The following is a 17,356-nucleotide window of genomic DNA, read 5'->3' on the forward strand; positions in this document are numbered from 1 at the left end:
AATGTGTTTTGGAAACAAAAATTTAAATTTTGTAAGTAAAAAATTATTTCTAAATATGTGATTGATTGTAGTGTGATTTAATATTTTTGAGCTTTAAAAAATTGAATATGTGATTGGTTGAGAATCTAAAAAAAAAAAATTAAGAGAATAATTGGAGAGTTTTTGGATTTCATAATTTGAAAACATAAAAAACATAAAAATAGTATTTTCATTTTTAACCTAAAACTCAAAATAATATTCAAATTTTGTTTTTGAAAACACTCAACCAATCAAGAATTCTTAAGTGGACCCTACTATTTTAATTTTCAAAAACATAAAATAATTTTCAAATTCTAAATCAATCACATTCAAAAAAAAAAAAAAAAAAAAAAAAAAAAAAAAACAAAGACAACTTACCTTCGGTATTTTTAACATTACATAATCACAATCGCAACCTAAAACATAAAAAAGCATTTTAGATTCAACTTATATGAGAGAATAATAACATGAACTAATTACAATAAAAAACTATTCATCTCTATCCTACATGTAATCTAATTAATCATTACACTAAAGTTAATATTATATCTATAAATATTATTTTTTTTACAAATATATATCATAACTAACTAAATTACATATACATTTTTCTCCGTTTTTTTTTAAAAGGGGCGACTACCCCACCTCACCTATATGCGGGTCCGCCCCTGAATATACTACTAAAATAGACGGTACTCTCCACACAAACAATGAACATGGAAAAGCTATAACATAACAAACACAAACAAAAAACAATTATTTAAATAGTAATTTGTGACGTAAATACTTAAGGGTTTGATTGGTTTGTGATTCAAAAATTGTGTTTTTTAAAAATGTGTTTTGGAAACAAAAATTTAAATTTTGTAAGTGAAAAATTGTTTTTAAATATGTGATTAGTTGTAATATGATTTAATGTTTTTGAGTTTTAAAAAAGTGAATATGTGATTGGTTGGGAATTTCAAAATAAAAAAGTAAGAGAATAATTGGAGTGTTTTTGGATTCAATGATTTGAAAACACAAAAAACATAAAAATGGTGTTTTCATTTTTTAGCCTAAAACTCAAAATAGTATTCAAATTTTGTTTTTGAAAACACTCAACCAATCAAGAATTCTTAGGTGGACCCCCACCATTTTAATTTTCAAAAACATAAAATAGTTTTCAAATCCTAAACCAATCACACACTAAGTTTAACTCTCGGTTATAAATTAATATTTAAGTTTATTTTTTGACGGTAATAATACTAAGTGATATTTCTAGATATTCCTAAGTAACTGACTGTGAAGTGTCAAGTCATTATCCACATATTATTTATCTTCAATTGATAGTTAAACTTTAGGGCAATTATTCTATATACAATTTTTTTAAAAAAATTTACAGTTTGAGTTGCTCTAGTAGTTTTTATGTGGGTTTTGGTTCCTCCGTTGATTGTTATGTAGGTTTCTATGTGGATTTTTATAAAAATATAAAAAAACTTTTTAAAGTGTAAAAAAAAAAAAAAAACCATAAATTTTATGCTGCAAATTACTCTTATACCCCTGCCTTATTTTGTTTTTTCTTTAAATTGCACATGTAGAGAATGCAACCAATAATGAAACAATCTTCATAGTTCATCATTGTGTGGTCAAAAAAAAAAAAATAAGTCTCCAAATTCTTTCACTGTTTCACTCTCTTCACTCAAACTAGTCACGTAACTCTACAACACACACCAAACAAAATGTGAGCTTTTGATCATTCATATTTTTCATTTTGTTGATTTTTTTGGGTTGTTTTCTTTCTAATTTTCATGTTTGGATGAGTAGGGAAAATGGTTTGTTGAAGGAAAATGGATTGAAGCCAATGGACTCTGAGCAACTCAGAGAATATGGACACAAGATGGTAGATTTCATTGCTGATTACTACAAATCCATTGAGAATTTCCCAGTTCTCAGCCAAGTTCAGGTTTTTATTCACTCTCTCTCTCTCTCATTTTCTCATGCTAAAAATCTCAACTTGTTCTTACTAGTTTTTTCTTTTCTGTAATAATGGCAGCCTGGGTATTTACATGAACTAATACCAGATTCTGCTCCAATACACCCTGATTCTATACAACATGTTTTTGATGGTGAAATTCTCCATCTGGGTTTTTCCAATTTTAGTTTTTTATTTACTTTTTGTTATCTAAAACATAGCAGAGATTTATGTTCAAGAATCAATTTTTATTCTGACATTGCAGACATACAGAATCAAATATTACCTGGGGTGACTCATTGGCAGAGCCCTAGTTTCTTTGCATACTATCCTGCCAATAGTAGCATTGCTGGATTTATTGGGGAGATGCTTAGTTCTGGTCTTAGCATTGTGGGTTTTAGTTGGATTGCTTCTCCTGCAGCCACTGAACTTGAATCAATTGTCCTTGATTGGCTTGCAAAAATGTTGAAACTTCCTAAGGAGTTTCTTTCATCAGGTAAAGCTTAAAAGAATTAGGTTGCGTTTGGTTGGGGGTAATGAAATGGAACAGAATGGAAATGTTATTCTATTTCTTTGTTCGGTTACATTTTAAAGTATTAGAATATCAATATTCAGATGAAATGACTTTTCCACCATTCCAATTTAAGAAGAAGGGTAAATATCATTTTAGACACTGTGTTTTGCAAAAGTTACCGATTGGATCCTCTGTTTTGTTAAATGACAAAATGGACCCTGTATTTTCTAAAATGGTACAAATAGGATCCTGAACTAATTTTTTATCAAAATAAAACTTAATAATAATCCGATCTAAAGGTGTTATGATAAAATTGTTTAAATTTTCTGTATCTGTTCGTGTTAAGAATTGTCTTCAAGTTGGTTATATTAAAAAAAAAGTTGTCAAAAATTAAACTCAGAGTCCTATTTTTACCATTTTAAAAAATACAGGGTCCATATTGTCATTTAACAAAATAGACAGTCTAATTGGTAACTTTTGCAAAACACAAGATCTAAAATGGTATTTACAAAAAAAAAAAGTTATAATTTTTCTTTTATCAATTCTTTTGATGCATTTTTTTATTTTATTTCGTTATATTTCATTCCTATTCCTACCGACTGTTAGAATGATATTCGAGTATTTTACAATGCAACCGAACAAAAGAATGAAATCAAACTTAATTCCTTTCCATTTCATTACTTCTAACCAAACCAAACGCAGCCTTAGTTTGTTTAGATTGATCAATATCTAGAACTTGTTTATAGCTGAGTTTAGTTTTCTGAGGAAGTGTGATTAGTTCATGAAATTTTGATTGGAATTTCCTTTTTTATACAGGACAAGGTGGTGGAGTCATTCAGGGCACAGCAAGTGAAGCTGTTCTAGTTGTACTATTGGCTGCTCGCGATAAGTTTTTGGGCAAGTTTGGTAAAAATGCTCTTGGGAAACTTGTTGTTTATGCTTCTGATCAGACTCATTCAGCTTTGCAAAAGGCTTGTCAGGTATCTTCTATATCAATCTCATGTGTTTAAGATTTCCAATGTCTTAGCTAAGCATATTGCTACATGTTCTTCTGATATGGAAATTTGTCTATTTTCCTTGAACATGTTTGGTGGAAGTGTTTGTTTAATCTATGCAGCACTCTTTCTAGGCTGAACTTTTTAAGTCTTTGAAACTTAGAGAGGTGTTTGTGTTGATAATGCTTGTTTAAATTAAATGTGACTATTATGGTTTAAAATACAGATTGGGGGTATTCATCCAGAGAATTGCAGGCTTCTAAGAACAGATTCTTCTACTAATTACGCCATCTCTCCCGCTGCACTAAGTGAGGCGATATCAACCGATGTTGCCAATGGTTTAATTCCATTTTTCTTATGTGCAACGGTAGGAAATGACAACTCTTACATACTAAGCTGTATTCATCTGTAGTTTTTCTCCTCTTAAGTACTACTAGATAGCCTTTATATGAGAACTTTCTCAATTTTAAATCTATTATTTGCTCAAATCAATAAGAAAAATTTAGAGTTATTTGCAGTGAAACCTTTTTAACATTTGCAATTGTTACACATATGATTCTAGTAAAAAAAAATAGTCCCTTCTGTTAAGATTTTGTTGCAACACTACCCTTTTCGTTGTTAAGTGCTAATTAAACCTGTTAAATGATACATATGACACATGTGGCAATATTTCATTGCGCGGCATATTAAGGGGGTCATTTGTGTAACAATTGTAAATGTTAAAAGGGTTTCGTTGCAAATTTGACTTAAATCTTTTGATCCAAGTGGTTGAAATGTGTCAAGTAGACTTTATTGCATTACATAATCCAATTCAAATTTTCTTTTGTTGATAAAAGAAGCCTTTTCATTTGTCTCTACAGGTTGGTACCACTTCATCCACTGCAGTTGATCCTTTAACAGATTTAGCAAAGATTACCAAGGTAAATGAAACCTTAACTAATACCAACACCAAATATCTATGTATTCAAAATCTTATAGTGGTACTAATGTGTCCTTTTTCAGAGTTATGGAATTTGGCTCCATATCGATGCTGCATATGCCGGAAGTGCTTGCATATGTCCCGAATATCGCCACTACATCGACGGGGTTGAAGAAGCTGACTCGTTCAACATGAATGCACACAAATGGCTTCTCACTAACTTTGATTGTTCAGCACTTTGGATTAAGGTATACATAAATATGGCCTCTAATGAACTTGAGAATTTTTTTCACTTGTCCAAGTTTTTTGATTCAGATTTACTTGGTTTAATCTCTTCATAACAGGATAGAAATGCTTTGATTCAATCCTTGTCTACAAATCCTGAATTTCTGAAAAACAAGGTTGCTCTTTTTTTAAGTACATTACGAAAAAAAATATAAATAGGATTTATCCCCCCTGAACTGTTACCACTTTCAAATCATGCCCCGAACTTTTCCACTTGTTAAAAATTGAGTTGGCATTATGAGCCGCAATGTGGTATTGCCACATTCAAAGGCTTGATTTGAAAGTGGTAACAGTTCAGGGGGATAAATCCTATTTTACTCTTACGAAAATCGTACTAATAGATTCAACCAACTTTCTCCTTTGCATAATGAAATTGTTATTTAGGCTTCTCAAGCAAACTTGGTTGTGGATTACAAGGACTGGCAAATACCGCTCGGACGTCGGTTTAGGTTTGGCTTTCACTCAATTCAGATTTTCGTAGCGCATTCTTCTGAAATTCGTGTTTTGATAAATCTTCATGTACTTTTACTAATAGGTCACTTAAACTATGGATGGTACTTCGTCTTTATGGTTTAGAAAACTTACAATGCTACATAAGAAACCATATCAACTTGGCTAAACACTTTGAAGACCTTGTTGTTCAAGACTCAAGATTTGAGGTAATAAATTAAGTAATAGTCATAACTTTCTACTATGAAAATCCCACTATAAGGCAATGCAATGTAGCTTATTTTGGTGTTATATAACTTGGTAATTTTGTTGTGTTTGGCATTGGCATGGCAGATGGTAACTCCTAGAATATTTTCTTTGGTTTGTTTTCGGGTTCTACCGAGCTCTAAGGATGAAGGTTTGGCCAACAAACTGAACCATGAGCTGTTGAATGCTGTGAACTCATCTGGAAAAGCTTTCATGTCTCACACAGTAATAAACCTCTCACTTAGTCTCACTCTAGTACTAACTACTGATGATCATTTTATAGATTTTGATACTAAAATTAATAGATAATATGGTCCACTTTTGTTTGTTTTAATGTTGTTAGGGGCGTCTTTGTTTTACTGTTTTAGGTACTAAATCATGCTTTCCAGACTTTGATATCTACCAAATCATGTCCCTCAAACTTTTATATATATTAAATCATACCCGTTGAACTTTTATTCATGTTAGAATTTTTTTACTAAAATTAAACAAAAATCTTTTAATTTAACAATCTCAATAGTTCATGGAGAATTTTTAACGCACAAATAATTACTAATTAACCTTTTTTATATAGCGTCCTACAATGTAGATATAGTAGATATTCTACTAGTTTTAAAAAAAATTCAAATAATTTATAGTATTAAAAGTAAAGTTTAAAATTTGAATGTCTGAATAGTTTTTAGTACCGTAAATTATTTAAAATTCATGAAATATCTGATGTAATTATACATGTACGTCGTCATATAAAAAAGATTTAAAATTATTTCTCTAATGTGAAAAATAAAGATATTCTTATCGATAAAACAAAAATAATGTCTCTACTGTAGAATTTTTATATATATATATATAATCACAAGTGTAAAATGCAGGTGTTATCAGGCAAATATGTGCTACGCTTAGCTGTTGGGGCCCCATTGACTGAAGAGAGACATGTGAATTTGGCTTGGAATGTTATACAAGAAAAAGCCTCTACCTTATTATCAACAACTTAAAAATTCAATGTTCTTGGATCAATGTTGAAGAATTTAGTAAGTTTGTTTTCTAGATTTTTAAGAGTGTTCCTTAATTCATATTTCGTTAGACGACCAATGTAGTTGTATATGGATTAATTGCGTATGCTTTTAGGATAGAATGAATGAACACCTTATTTGATTAGATAATAGATGATAATCAAAGTTCCAATAATTATGGCGATATTGATATCTACATATTCTTTGGAACATAATTTTTAATGGTGAATTAAGAATTTCTTCAATTGGGTATTACCAAATTTATGTTTTTTTTTTTTTATATATATAAAAAAAAGAATTAAAAATAAAAGGAAAAATAATAAAAATGGAGGTATTTTAAAATACCTCAATATTTTTCTCTTTTATTTTCTCTCTCTCTCAACACTCGAACTAGTGACCTTAAGGCAAGTTGTATTACAACCTACCATCAAGACCACAAGTGAGAGTTAGCCATCTGTTTTTTTGTTTTATCAATTTAATATTTTTTGTTTCCAATATTTAATTGCTAATATTCAGTCTTTTATTTTTTTTTTCTTTTTCTTAGATATATTGTTCCCATATTAGGAGAATTATTAACAATATTACATATAATTTGCCTAAATATGCTTTAATAAGATTATATCTAGTTAGAGGAGAAATCGAGCATCCTATATATTTTGGTATTATGAATAAAAATTTCTTTTTTTTTTTTAATAAATAAATAATTATGTTATTATTTCTCCTCTAAAATTATGTAGACAATAATAAAGCATGACAATCTTTGTGATTAAACCAAAAGTAGAGGACATATTGTGATTGCTTCTAATAGCCTGAACAGCAAGGAGGTTATCAGTCTCTACTTCAACTTTTTGCTAGTTATTGCTCTTAATCCAACTAAGAGCTTCTTTGATTCCCAGTGCTTCCACAACCTCGGCAGAATAGTTACCAGCCTTGTAACATGTTCTAGCTTCAATTAGTTTACCCAAGTCATCCCTTGCTACAATTCCAAAACCATAGAAATCTTCATGATGAAAAAGCGCAGCATCTATATTAATTTTGATATAATTATTAGCAGGTTTAGTCCAAAGCTCGGCTCCATCATCACTATTATTAGGAGATAGAGATGATAGAGCAAATTTATCCTGAGCTTTTCGCCAGTGATCAAGAGTAATAGAAGCAGATACAAGAACATCATTTATAGAAGAATTCTTTTTGTTCCAAACTGTATTATTGCGAGATTTCCATAAAGCCCAACATAACATAGCAACTTTACAAACCTGATCATTGTCTCCTGTTTGCTGCAAACTTTCGAACCGGTAGCCAAAGAAGAGAGGAAGCATTTGCGTTTATAGGAAGGCAGAAGGATCTCCGGCGATCGAGGCAAAAGAACAATGCACAAGTGCATGAATGGCTGTCTCGGGTTGGGTTCTACAGACCGGACATTGAGCAGAAATGGGCACATATTTAGTTACAAGATTCACACATGTTGGAAGGGAATCGGTGATAGCACGCCATAGAAGATTTAGCACCTTTGGTGGGATCTTTAAGTGCTAGAATTTACGCCAAAAACCAGAATTATTCTGTGTTGGGGCTGCTGGTTTTTCAGTTTGCAGCAGTTGGTAGGCGCTTCAAACAGTAAAAACTCCTCTATGATCGGCTTTCCAAGACCAGAAATCAGGTCTAATAGTGTTTGTCAAAGGGATGCCGAGTATAATATCAGCTTCACGAGTTGGAAACAAATCCAAAATCACCTCAGAATCCCAATTTCGGTTGTCCATCTGCATAAGAGAGCTGACTGTGTTATTTTGTTTCCAATATTTAATTGCTAATATTCAATCTTTTATTCTTTTTTTTTTTCTTAGATATATTGTTCTCATATTAGGAGAATTGTTAACAATGTTACATATAATTTGCCTAAATATGCTTTAATAAGATTATATCTAGTTAGAGGATACTCCCTCTCCTATATTTTTTGGTATTATGAATAAAAATTTCTTTTTTTTTTTTAATAAATAAATAATTATGTTATTATTTCTCCTCTAAAATTATGTAGGAGAATTAAAATAACTCGCACAATGTTTTTTACTTGAGAGAATAGAAATATAAAATTAAAAATAAATAAAGAATAAATTAATAAAAAGGGAGGTATTTTGAAATACCTCATATTCTCTCTCTCTTTCTCTCCCTATAACTCTCGAACCCATGACCTCAAGGCAAGTATTATTTCAACCTACCATCAAGGCCACAAGTGAGAGTTGTCTAATTCTTACACGTTTTACTATTTTAATATTCTATTACTATTATTTTGTTTTCTTTCAAATGTACTAATATTTTGTTTTTTATTTGTTCCATACATTTAGAAAAAGTAATAATAATAAATAACCCATACATACATAAAAAGAAGAAGTAATGAGTAGTAAATTTTTTTATAGTTTGATAATATTATTCATTATAAAAACACAACTCCTTTTAACTTGGAAAAGTTTAAAGTTTTTTAGTTTTTAAATGTATAGTTATTGGAGCTCTTTTTTTTTCCAACCAAGCTCACCACCTTCTTTGGGATTAAGTGCGGCTTGGTCGGGTTATGTTTTGCTATTACAATTTGATTTTTGCTATTGCGATTAGTTTTGTCTCTGTGATATAGTTTTGAGTGTTCTAATCTTGTTTCTGTGACATAATTTGGAGTGTTTTAATTTTGTCTGTATGACATAGTTTTATTTTGTTGGCTCTTTTATGTTCTTCGATGACTCGCCTACAAATCGTTGTTAGTAGTTGGAAATAACAAGTTCTCTGAGACTGAATGTAGTGCCCGTTGTGCAATTACGTACTTTATAGTTGAGTGCTCAAGCTACGAGGTTGAATGAACATGTTACAACAGTTTCTAATGATGTATCTTCTGCACAATGGATGATACAGAATATAGATGATGTTGCAATTTTTTTTCAATTTTATTTTAGTTTTTTGTCAAACAATTTGGTAAGTAGACAACTGATTATTTAGCTTGTTTTTTTTAATTTTAATTCTAATCGTATTTCCAAAAGAATATGTCTTAATTAAATTACATATTATTATTTAAGATAATTGTTACTAGTCATAATTTATTAAAAAACTAATATTATTCGTTATTAAATATTTTATCAAGTTATTTTACATTTTTTTAAACAATAAATAGTGCTTCTTCACACGTAGTAGAGAAGTACTATCCATTACTTTAATTTGGTTTTATTATTATTTTTGTTAATATTTATATGTGTGTTATATGTATAAATTAAGATTATATTTTTAAAAATAAATAAATTTATATTTTAAAATATAATATTTTAGTAATGTAGAGAAAATTAGAAAAACTGATGTATGGTGTAATATAAAAATTTGAGATAAAATAAAAAATAAAATTTTACTAATCTATTTGAAAAAATAAAGTAAAGAAACTGATGATAGTGCTTAACATATGATATAAAAATAAAAATAAAATAAGATTTTAGCAATATTTTTTCTTTAAATAATAGAGTAAAGAAACCTCCAACAGGAGAATCCAATGATACCACTCCAAAATAATAGAAAATTAGTGCATGTTTGGCATCATAACTAAAAAACTGTTTTTTGTTTTTAAAAACAGAAAATTATTTTTAAAAACAATTTGGCTTGTTTGGCCTTGTTTTTTAAAAACAGTTTTCAGATAACAAAATGTTGTTTTCTGTTTTAAAAATCAATTCACTTTTGGTCAATATTGTTTTTAAAAATCAATTCACTTTTGGTCAATATTGTTTTTAAAAATCACTAACCAAACGTGACTTGTGCTTTAAAAACTTCAAAAACTATTTTTTGTTCTCATTTCTAAAAACAATTTCTTAAAACAAAAAACAGAAAACAATACCAAACATGCTCTTAGATTTTACCAATATATTTTCTTTAAACAAATTTGTTCCACTACAATTTTCAACAATAACAAAGAAATATCATAATGATAATGTATCAACTTTGCTAACAGAAAGCCCAATAGGAATTCTATTTGGGCCGTTGAATATGAAGCCCATTTGTTTTGACCAAATTAATGCTCGTTTCTGAAATAAAGGCCACAAAATCACAAATGATAGCTAGAGCTCTTACAAAAAAATTACCAAAAAATAATATAAATATATATTATGCCACAAAAAAAGTAAATAAATATATATTAGAATATTAGATAAAATTACATCATTTTTTCGTCTATAAGTTTGATAAATATGGATTTTTCATTTTATATTTTTTTTGGATTTTTTTTTCATAATAATTACCACCACATTAATTTGTAAAATAATTAATTCAATTAAAAGTATTTTAGTGGCCTACTTTTAATCTATATTTATAAGAACTAATAATTCAATTTTTCCATATTTTTTGAAAATTTCCAATATTATATATTTTTTTAGAATATAAAAATTCTACCCCAAATAAGATAGAAAGAAGACAACATTTCTATGTCTCCAAACACACAAAAAAAAACATCATTGTTTTCAGTGTAGATATCAGATAATGACATGTACAAAAAAAGCATACATATATGGAATAGTATGTATTACTATTATTTTATCTTGTTTCTTCTAAACCATAAAAATGGAATTCCTATATGAGAATATTAAATTCCAAATATTGCCCATTTGGAACTTTGTAAGTACAAAAGACTATGCTATACTATGTGGAACTAATTGTGCTTCCAATTTTTGTTATTATTTTAAATTTTGTATTTTGTAAAAATTATTGATTGAATTTTTTATTTTACTAAATCATAAATTAGACTTTATATTTTTTAAAATATTATTAAATAGTATAATGAATTATTTTTTTGTCAAAATAAAACTTAATAATAACTTAAATAGAGGTGCTATGACAAAACTTGTTAGGGTTTCTGCATTTATTTGTGTTAATTATTATTTTTAAGTTGGCTATATTTAAAAAATTATCGAAAATTGAGCCTAGGATCTTATATATATTATTTTAGAAAATACATGATTTATTTTGTTATTTAACAAAATAGAATGTCCAAGCAATCATTTTTACGAAATACAAAATCTAAAATAGTATTAACTTTTATAAGAAGTAAAGAGTTAATTAATACTAATTTAAACTATTTGTTTTGTAAAAATTATAGTGGCCTTCGGTAACACTTTTGTTTTTACATTTTTTAATCACAAAAATAAAGTAAATTTTTTGTTTTTAAAATTTTAATTTTGAAAAATAAAAATGCGATCTATAACTACTTTTCTTTTTTAATTTTAAAAACAGAAAATAAAAATGTGTTCTATAATTTTCTTTTTTATTTTCATTTGTTGATTTTATTTAAGTTGGGTTCGGGGCCAGGTCCGGGTCTGGGGTCGAAGTCCGGGTTCGTCGAGGTTCCAAGGTCTAGGTTGGAGTCAGAGTTCAAAATATTAATTAAGAAAAAAAATTGTTTAAAAAAAATTTTGGATGTAATTTTTTTTCAAAATTTTAAAATTTTAATTCGAAAATTAAAAAATGAAAATAATTTTATAAAATTAAAATATATTTTTAGAAAATATTTTCAAAATTAAAAAAAAAAACAAAGAAAATTACCAAAACCACCCTATATATTAGATGCTAATCACAAATTTGGAAAGAATTTAATTCAATACATGCCCTTTGTCTCAATTATATGAAAAAGAATCTTATTCTGTGAGTTTGTCAGTGAAAACTGAGCTCCTCACATTAATGCCCCTTCAAAAAAAAAAATTATAAAAATCAATATTGATTATTTATAAATATTTATATTTTTTATTATTTTTCTTTATAATAATTATCTAGTGTGGAGAGCGGCGTCAAATTGCTTAGCAACCAAATCGAATCTCTGCATTAAGAAGGTACTGAATGATAACAATTGCCCTTTGTGTGGCGTCTTCGCCGAAACTGAGCTGCATTTGTTAGTCTCTTGTCAATTTGCTTGGGCTTGTTGGGAGTTTTCTGGATTTATTGCAGCTGATAGCAATCCCGTGTCCTTGCTGTCATGGCTTAGTTCCAACGCTGCCCGAATGGATGATGAGAAGTTAAGCCGAGTCGTCATGTTGTGTTGGGCAATATGGTCAGCCAGAAATGATCTCCTTTGGAAGAATCGGGCTCGAAGTGTAAAAAGTGTGGTTGATTTTGCTCAATCAAGTTTGCACCAGTTTTTGAAGGCTCGGGCGAAGCAACTTACCTCTGCGCCTCGAAAGCCTGGTGATGCCTCGGAGATCTGGACCAAGCCGACTGTAGGCATCAAGTTGAACGTTGATGCAGCTCTCTTTGTTCAAGAACTCAAGCATGGATACGGCTGCGTGATTCGAAATACTGATGGTGACTTGGTTTCTGTTTTCGCTGGTGCAAAGCAAGGCAAAGTTTCACCTGAAATTGCAGAAGCTATGGGCATTAGAGAAGCGTTAAGTTGGTTGAAAAATCACAACTTTTCCCACGCTACTGTTGAATCCGATAGCCTGGTTTGTGTGGCTGCTATCCGAAGCAATGAGAAGCTTAATTCTGGGTTCGGTTTTATTGTGGAAGAGTGCAAGTTAATCCTTAGAAGTTTATTAAATGTTACTTTATGTTTTGTCAATCGTTCTGCGAATCGTGCCGCGCATTATATTGCCCGACACTCTTTGTCTCTAGCTGAACGTATGTTCCCTATTAATAGTGTTCCTTCGGAGTTGTTGTCTATTCTTTCGGGCGATAGCTCTTGATTAATAAAGAACACTTTTCTTCAAAAAAAAAAAAAAAAAAAAACGTGAATGTTTTGTTTTTGGTTTTAACTAAATCGTGAGTGTTAATAAAGTATAGTATATGTATTTTCGAGTTTTTGATATTTAAATTATTATAATTTAATTTGTTGATGTGATTATGTTTATTGTAAGTATAGTAAATATTTTATCAGTATTTATGATCATATATTATGTATATTAAAAAAAAAAAAAACAGACATGCATGCATGCAACATATTATTTCCTACAACATATTATTTCAATTATATTTTTTAAACTATTTATTTAGATTTTTTTTTTTAAAAAAAAAATTAATGATGTATACTATAATTACTTATAAATAATGTATATGATCTTATAAAAAAATAAATTATTACTATACATATAATTTCATTTCTAATATATATATTTTTTTATTTCAAAACTAATAAAAGTGAAAAAAGATTATTGGAGAGAGAATATCATCAATATTGTTGCCCTAGTAAATTTTTTACATGAAAAAAACTTCTTTTATTTATTTTATCATCAATTTTGACAAAAAAAATTTGAACAAGGAACTTACTTACTTACCAATTTACCATAGACTAAAATTTAAGGTTGACAATATTGAATTTTCTTGAAGAAAAAAAAAACACATATGTATTATAGTTGACAATATTGACACTAATGGAGAAAATAGAAATAAAGTAATAAACTCATATATAAGACACCTAAGATATGCATGTTCCAACATGTGTTGTATATCTATAATTGAGTTTGATGTATCAATATCCAATTTGGCATGTTCTCCTATGAAAATCTATCATATATATTCAAATAAAAAAATGCTAAGTTTTGTTGTTCATGAACTTTTATCGAATTTTATTAAAGAAAGTGTAACGTAAATAAAAATTTAAGAAGTACTATTTAATAGTACAGGTTAAAGTTTAGAGACTATAATTTAGTAGATATTAAAGTTCGAGGGTAAGATTTAGTATATGGACAATCATCACATTAACAACATTAAACAAAATTAGATATAAGTCCTTAAATTAAATAATTTCAATAGTTCAGAAAAAACTTTTTACGGCTTGAAAAGTTCAAAAAATATAATTTGATACATATCAAAATTTAGGAGATAAAAATCCTAAAAATTAACTATTAAATAAACACTCATATAAATTATGTAACATATTTCAAATTTACCAACATGAGGCCTTTCCCTCTTTTTTTTTTTTTTTTTTTTTTTTTTTTTGTGTGTGTCAATCCTACAATAAAAATTCATGTATGATTTTAGAAAAGAAAAAAGTACAACAAAATAGTCCAGCTCTACAATCCACATAATCTAAAAAGTTTAGAAAATGAAAAGATCACATAGACAAGTATTATTATCTATATATTATGTTATGTAATATTAAGTGACAAATATGAAGAAGGAATGAAAAACACTTTCAATTCTTTTCTTTCTGATTTGATTTCTGAGTCATAATCCAAAATGTCACTACTTGACAAATCATATATGACTCATATACCAAATCTAACACAATTGGTTAACAATCATATATGAATTACAATACACTTTTTTTAACATGAAAATGAGTACACTTTTGAAGGAAGTAAAATACATTTTCCTTTTTTTAAAAAAACAAGTACATAGTTTTTTTTTTTTTAATTAATATAAGGAAATCATGTAGTGTAAATCTTTATCCTAATTTTCCAATAGCTTAGATGATTTTGGAGATTACGTGGTAGTTATAGGGTTCTTATATCTCATTATCTTTTAATTGGGTCATCGGTATATACTTCAAAAATTCATATCCCATCAAGAATGGTGCTGCCACATCAAACTAGTCTCCCAAATGACCAAGTATAATTACTTCCATAAAAGACTGTGATAGAATTGGAACCTTGACCCAAACAAAGAAATATATAAGTAAAAGCATCCCTATTACTAAACTACCCAAGACAATATTTAAGTGTATTTTTTTCAACAAGCATTTTTTATATATAATTTACTACATTTGTTAATTTTTTTTTTGGATTTTTTTTTTATTATTTTTACACTTTAAAATAGTTTTTCTTGCATTTTTACAAAATTTTAGAAATTCTTATTGCAATTAGCGCTGCAACCTAAATTACAACAAAAAATCGTACAAAACCCCTATTACAACTAGCGCTGCAACCACTTTAGAAACCCAAACCGTAAATTTAAAAAATAGTATATGGGGTAATTTTTTTTTTTTTTTTTTTGAAACAGACTACATTTGTTAATTAATAAATCTTATTTATTTATTTCAAATATTATTCTTATTATTATGTAAATTTATATGTTTCGATTAAATCATGTTACTTAAATAATTCAATTATTGTCTTTATTATTATTTTAATTGTATTAATTAAATTTTAATTTTTTTTATTATATTAAATATTATTTTACTTTTTGAAAAAGAAAATCTAAACCATGCATGTATAATTTATTAGAGATAATTAATAAATCTTATTTATTTATTTCAAATATTATTCTAATTATTATATAAATTTATATGTTTCGATTAAATCATGTTACTTAAATAATTCAATTATTGTCTTTATTATTATTTTAATTGTATTAATTAAATTTTAATTTTTTTATTATATTAAATATATATTTATTTTACTTTTTGAAAAAGAAAATCTAAACCATGCATGTATAATTTATTAGAGATATATAATAAGTGAGTTTCAAACTTGCATACATTGTTTGAGACTACTCAAAATTCTAATCAACTGCAATGCCACTAAATATTAATTAATTAATTAATTAACTAACTAATTAATTTATTGTTAAATTTGTTGATTTGGCACTAATTTAAGCACCTAGATTTGGAATGTTTTAGGGTTTACTTCATCGAAAAGAATCACTTGCCAGCCACTATTTTTTTTAAAAAAAAATATATATTTTTTATTATTAAAAAATAAAGAAAAACTATTGGCCTAACACGTGTCTATATTAATTATTGCTACATCTTTTGAGCAATGTATTTACTCAAAAATGTCAAATTTCAATGTTCCACAAGCAAATGAATCTTCCAAATTTTCAACCTCCAAAGATAGTTGAAGATTTTGAAATTTATATTATGGATGTTTTCAATTTATTACTTTAACCAAAAACTAAGAATAATAAAAACAAATATTCCTTCCTTCTAATTCTAAATGACCTAAAAAAGTATTTCTTACAACATTTTTTTATTAGTTGTTTTGTTATTTAGTCATAATTTAATTTATAAATAAATTAAGTAAAAGTTAAATTTTCATTTATTCACGCTAAAAATTGTCTTCAAATTGGAATTATATTAAAAACTAAATGTTAAAATTGAGTTCAGGTCTTATTTTTACCAGATCTATTTTATCATTTAACAAACAGAAGGTCCAATCGGTAAATTTTACAAAACATAGAATCTAAAATGATATTTATCCTAAAAAAAAACCTCTTTGCCCCAAAAAAAAAAGAGTCAATTTTATTAAGTAAAATTATTGTTGGAAACTTTTTTTTTCACAAAAATAAATTTTCACTAGCTTTTTACTTGTTTTTCATTTTAATGAGATTTTATATATCTTTATTCCAACTAAAAAAATTTACACTAAAGATTTATTTACTATGATTCAAAAATAATAAAATATATTTATAAGATATTCAAGCCATTCTGACTTATGATATGAGTTTATTTTGTATTTTTGTAGGAATAGTTATTGAGATTTATGGTATGTGTGCTCGTTTCTGGTGGGGTGGTGATAATGATTTTCGCAAAATGCACTTGGGTACATGGCCTCACCTTTGTTGGCATAAATCTAATGGTAGAATGGGGTTTCGTAACATGTTTCTTTTTAATCAGTTTCCCTTTGCGAAACAAGCAGGTCGACTCTATGATAGTCTTGATTCTTTGGTTGCTTGTGTGATGAAAGGCTTTTATTACCCACATAGCTCGATTGTGAATGTTCTTGAAATCAAACGTGCCTCTTTCTTATGGAAGAGTGTCTTATATGGGGCCGTGATTTATGGAAGAAAGGGGTAAGATGGTTGATTAGTAGTGGTAATTATGTTTAGATTCAAAAAGGTTCTTGAATTCTAAAGAATCAACTTGGAAAGGTTAGGAGATTAAAGGCTTTGATAAGGTAGGGGTTGCTACTCTTCTTTCTATGACTTGCTTATTGGGTGTATGTCGTTTCTCCATATGAAAGAGGTTGAGAAATTTATTGTTCTTTATTGGCGCATTTGGCATAGACGAAAGGCTTTTGTACATGATCATAA

General features: G+C 27.9%; 2 protein-coding genes across 2 annotated transcripts; both read left to right on the forward strand.

Annotated features, from left to right (window-relative positions):
• Nucleotides 1-1,595: 1,595 nt before the first annotated feature.
• On the forward strand, nucleotides 1,596-6,553 carry LOC115715119 (phenylacetaldehyde synthase). Its single transcript, XM_030643932.2, has 13 exons — nucleotides 1,596-1,735; nucleotides 1,819-1,957; nucleotides 2,048-2,120; nucleotides 2,232-2,462; nucleotides 3,297-3,460; nucleotides 3,702-3,842; nucleotides 4,336-4,395; nucleotides 4,478-4,642; nucleotides 4,739-4,795; nucleotides 5,064-5,128; nucleotides 5,215-5,338; nucleotides 5,463-5,600; nucleotides 6,245-6,553. Coding segments are annotated over exons 1-13 (1,482 nt in total). The 5' UTR covers nucleotides 1,596-1,733; the 3' UTR covers nucleotides 6,368-6,553.
• Nucleotides 6,554-10,879: 4,326 nt separating this feature from the next.
• LOC133037192 (uncharacterized) lies at nucleotides 10,880-17,120 on the forward strand. Its single transcript, XM_061114054.1, has 3 exons — nucleotides 10,880-10,886; nucleotides 12,167-13,006; nucleotides 16,789-17,120. The coding sequence occupies exons 1-3, from the start codon at nucleotides 10,880-10,882 to the stop codon at nucleotides 17,118-17,120; spliced, it is 1,179 nt and encodes a 392-aa protein (XP_060970037.1).
• The last annotated feature ends 236 nt before the right edge of the window (nucleotides 17,121-17,356 follow it).

This window comes from Cannabis sativa, chromosome 4, assembly GCF_029168945.1.
Source record: "Cannabis sativa cultivar Pink pepper isolate KNU-18-1 chromosome 4, ASM2916894v1, whole genome shotgun sequence".
Taxonomy (NCBI): domain Eukaryota; kingdom Viridiplantae; phylum Streptophyta; class Magnoliopsida; order Rosales; family Cannabaceae; genus Cannabis; species Cannabis sativa.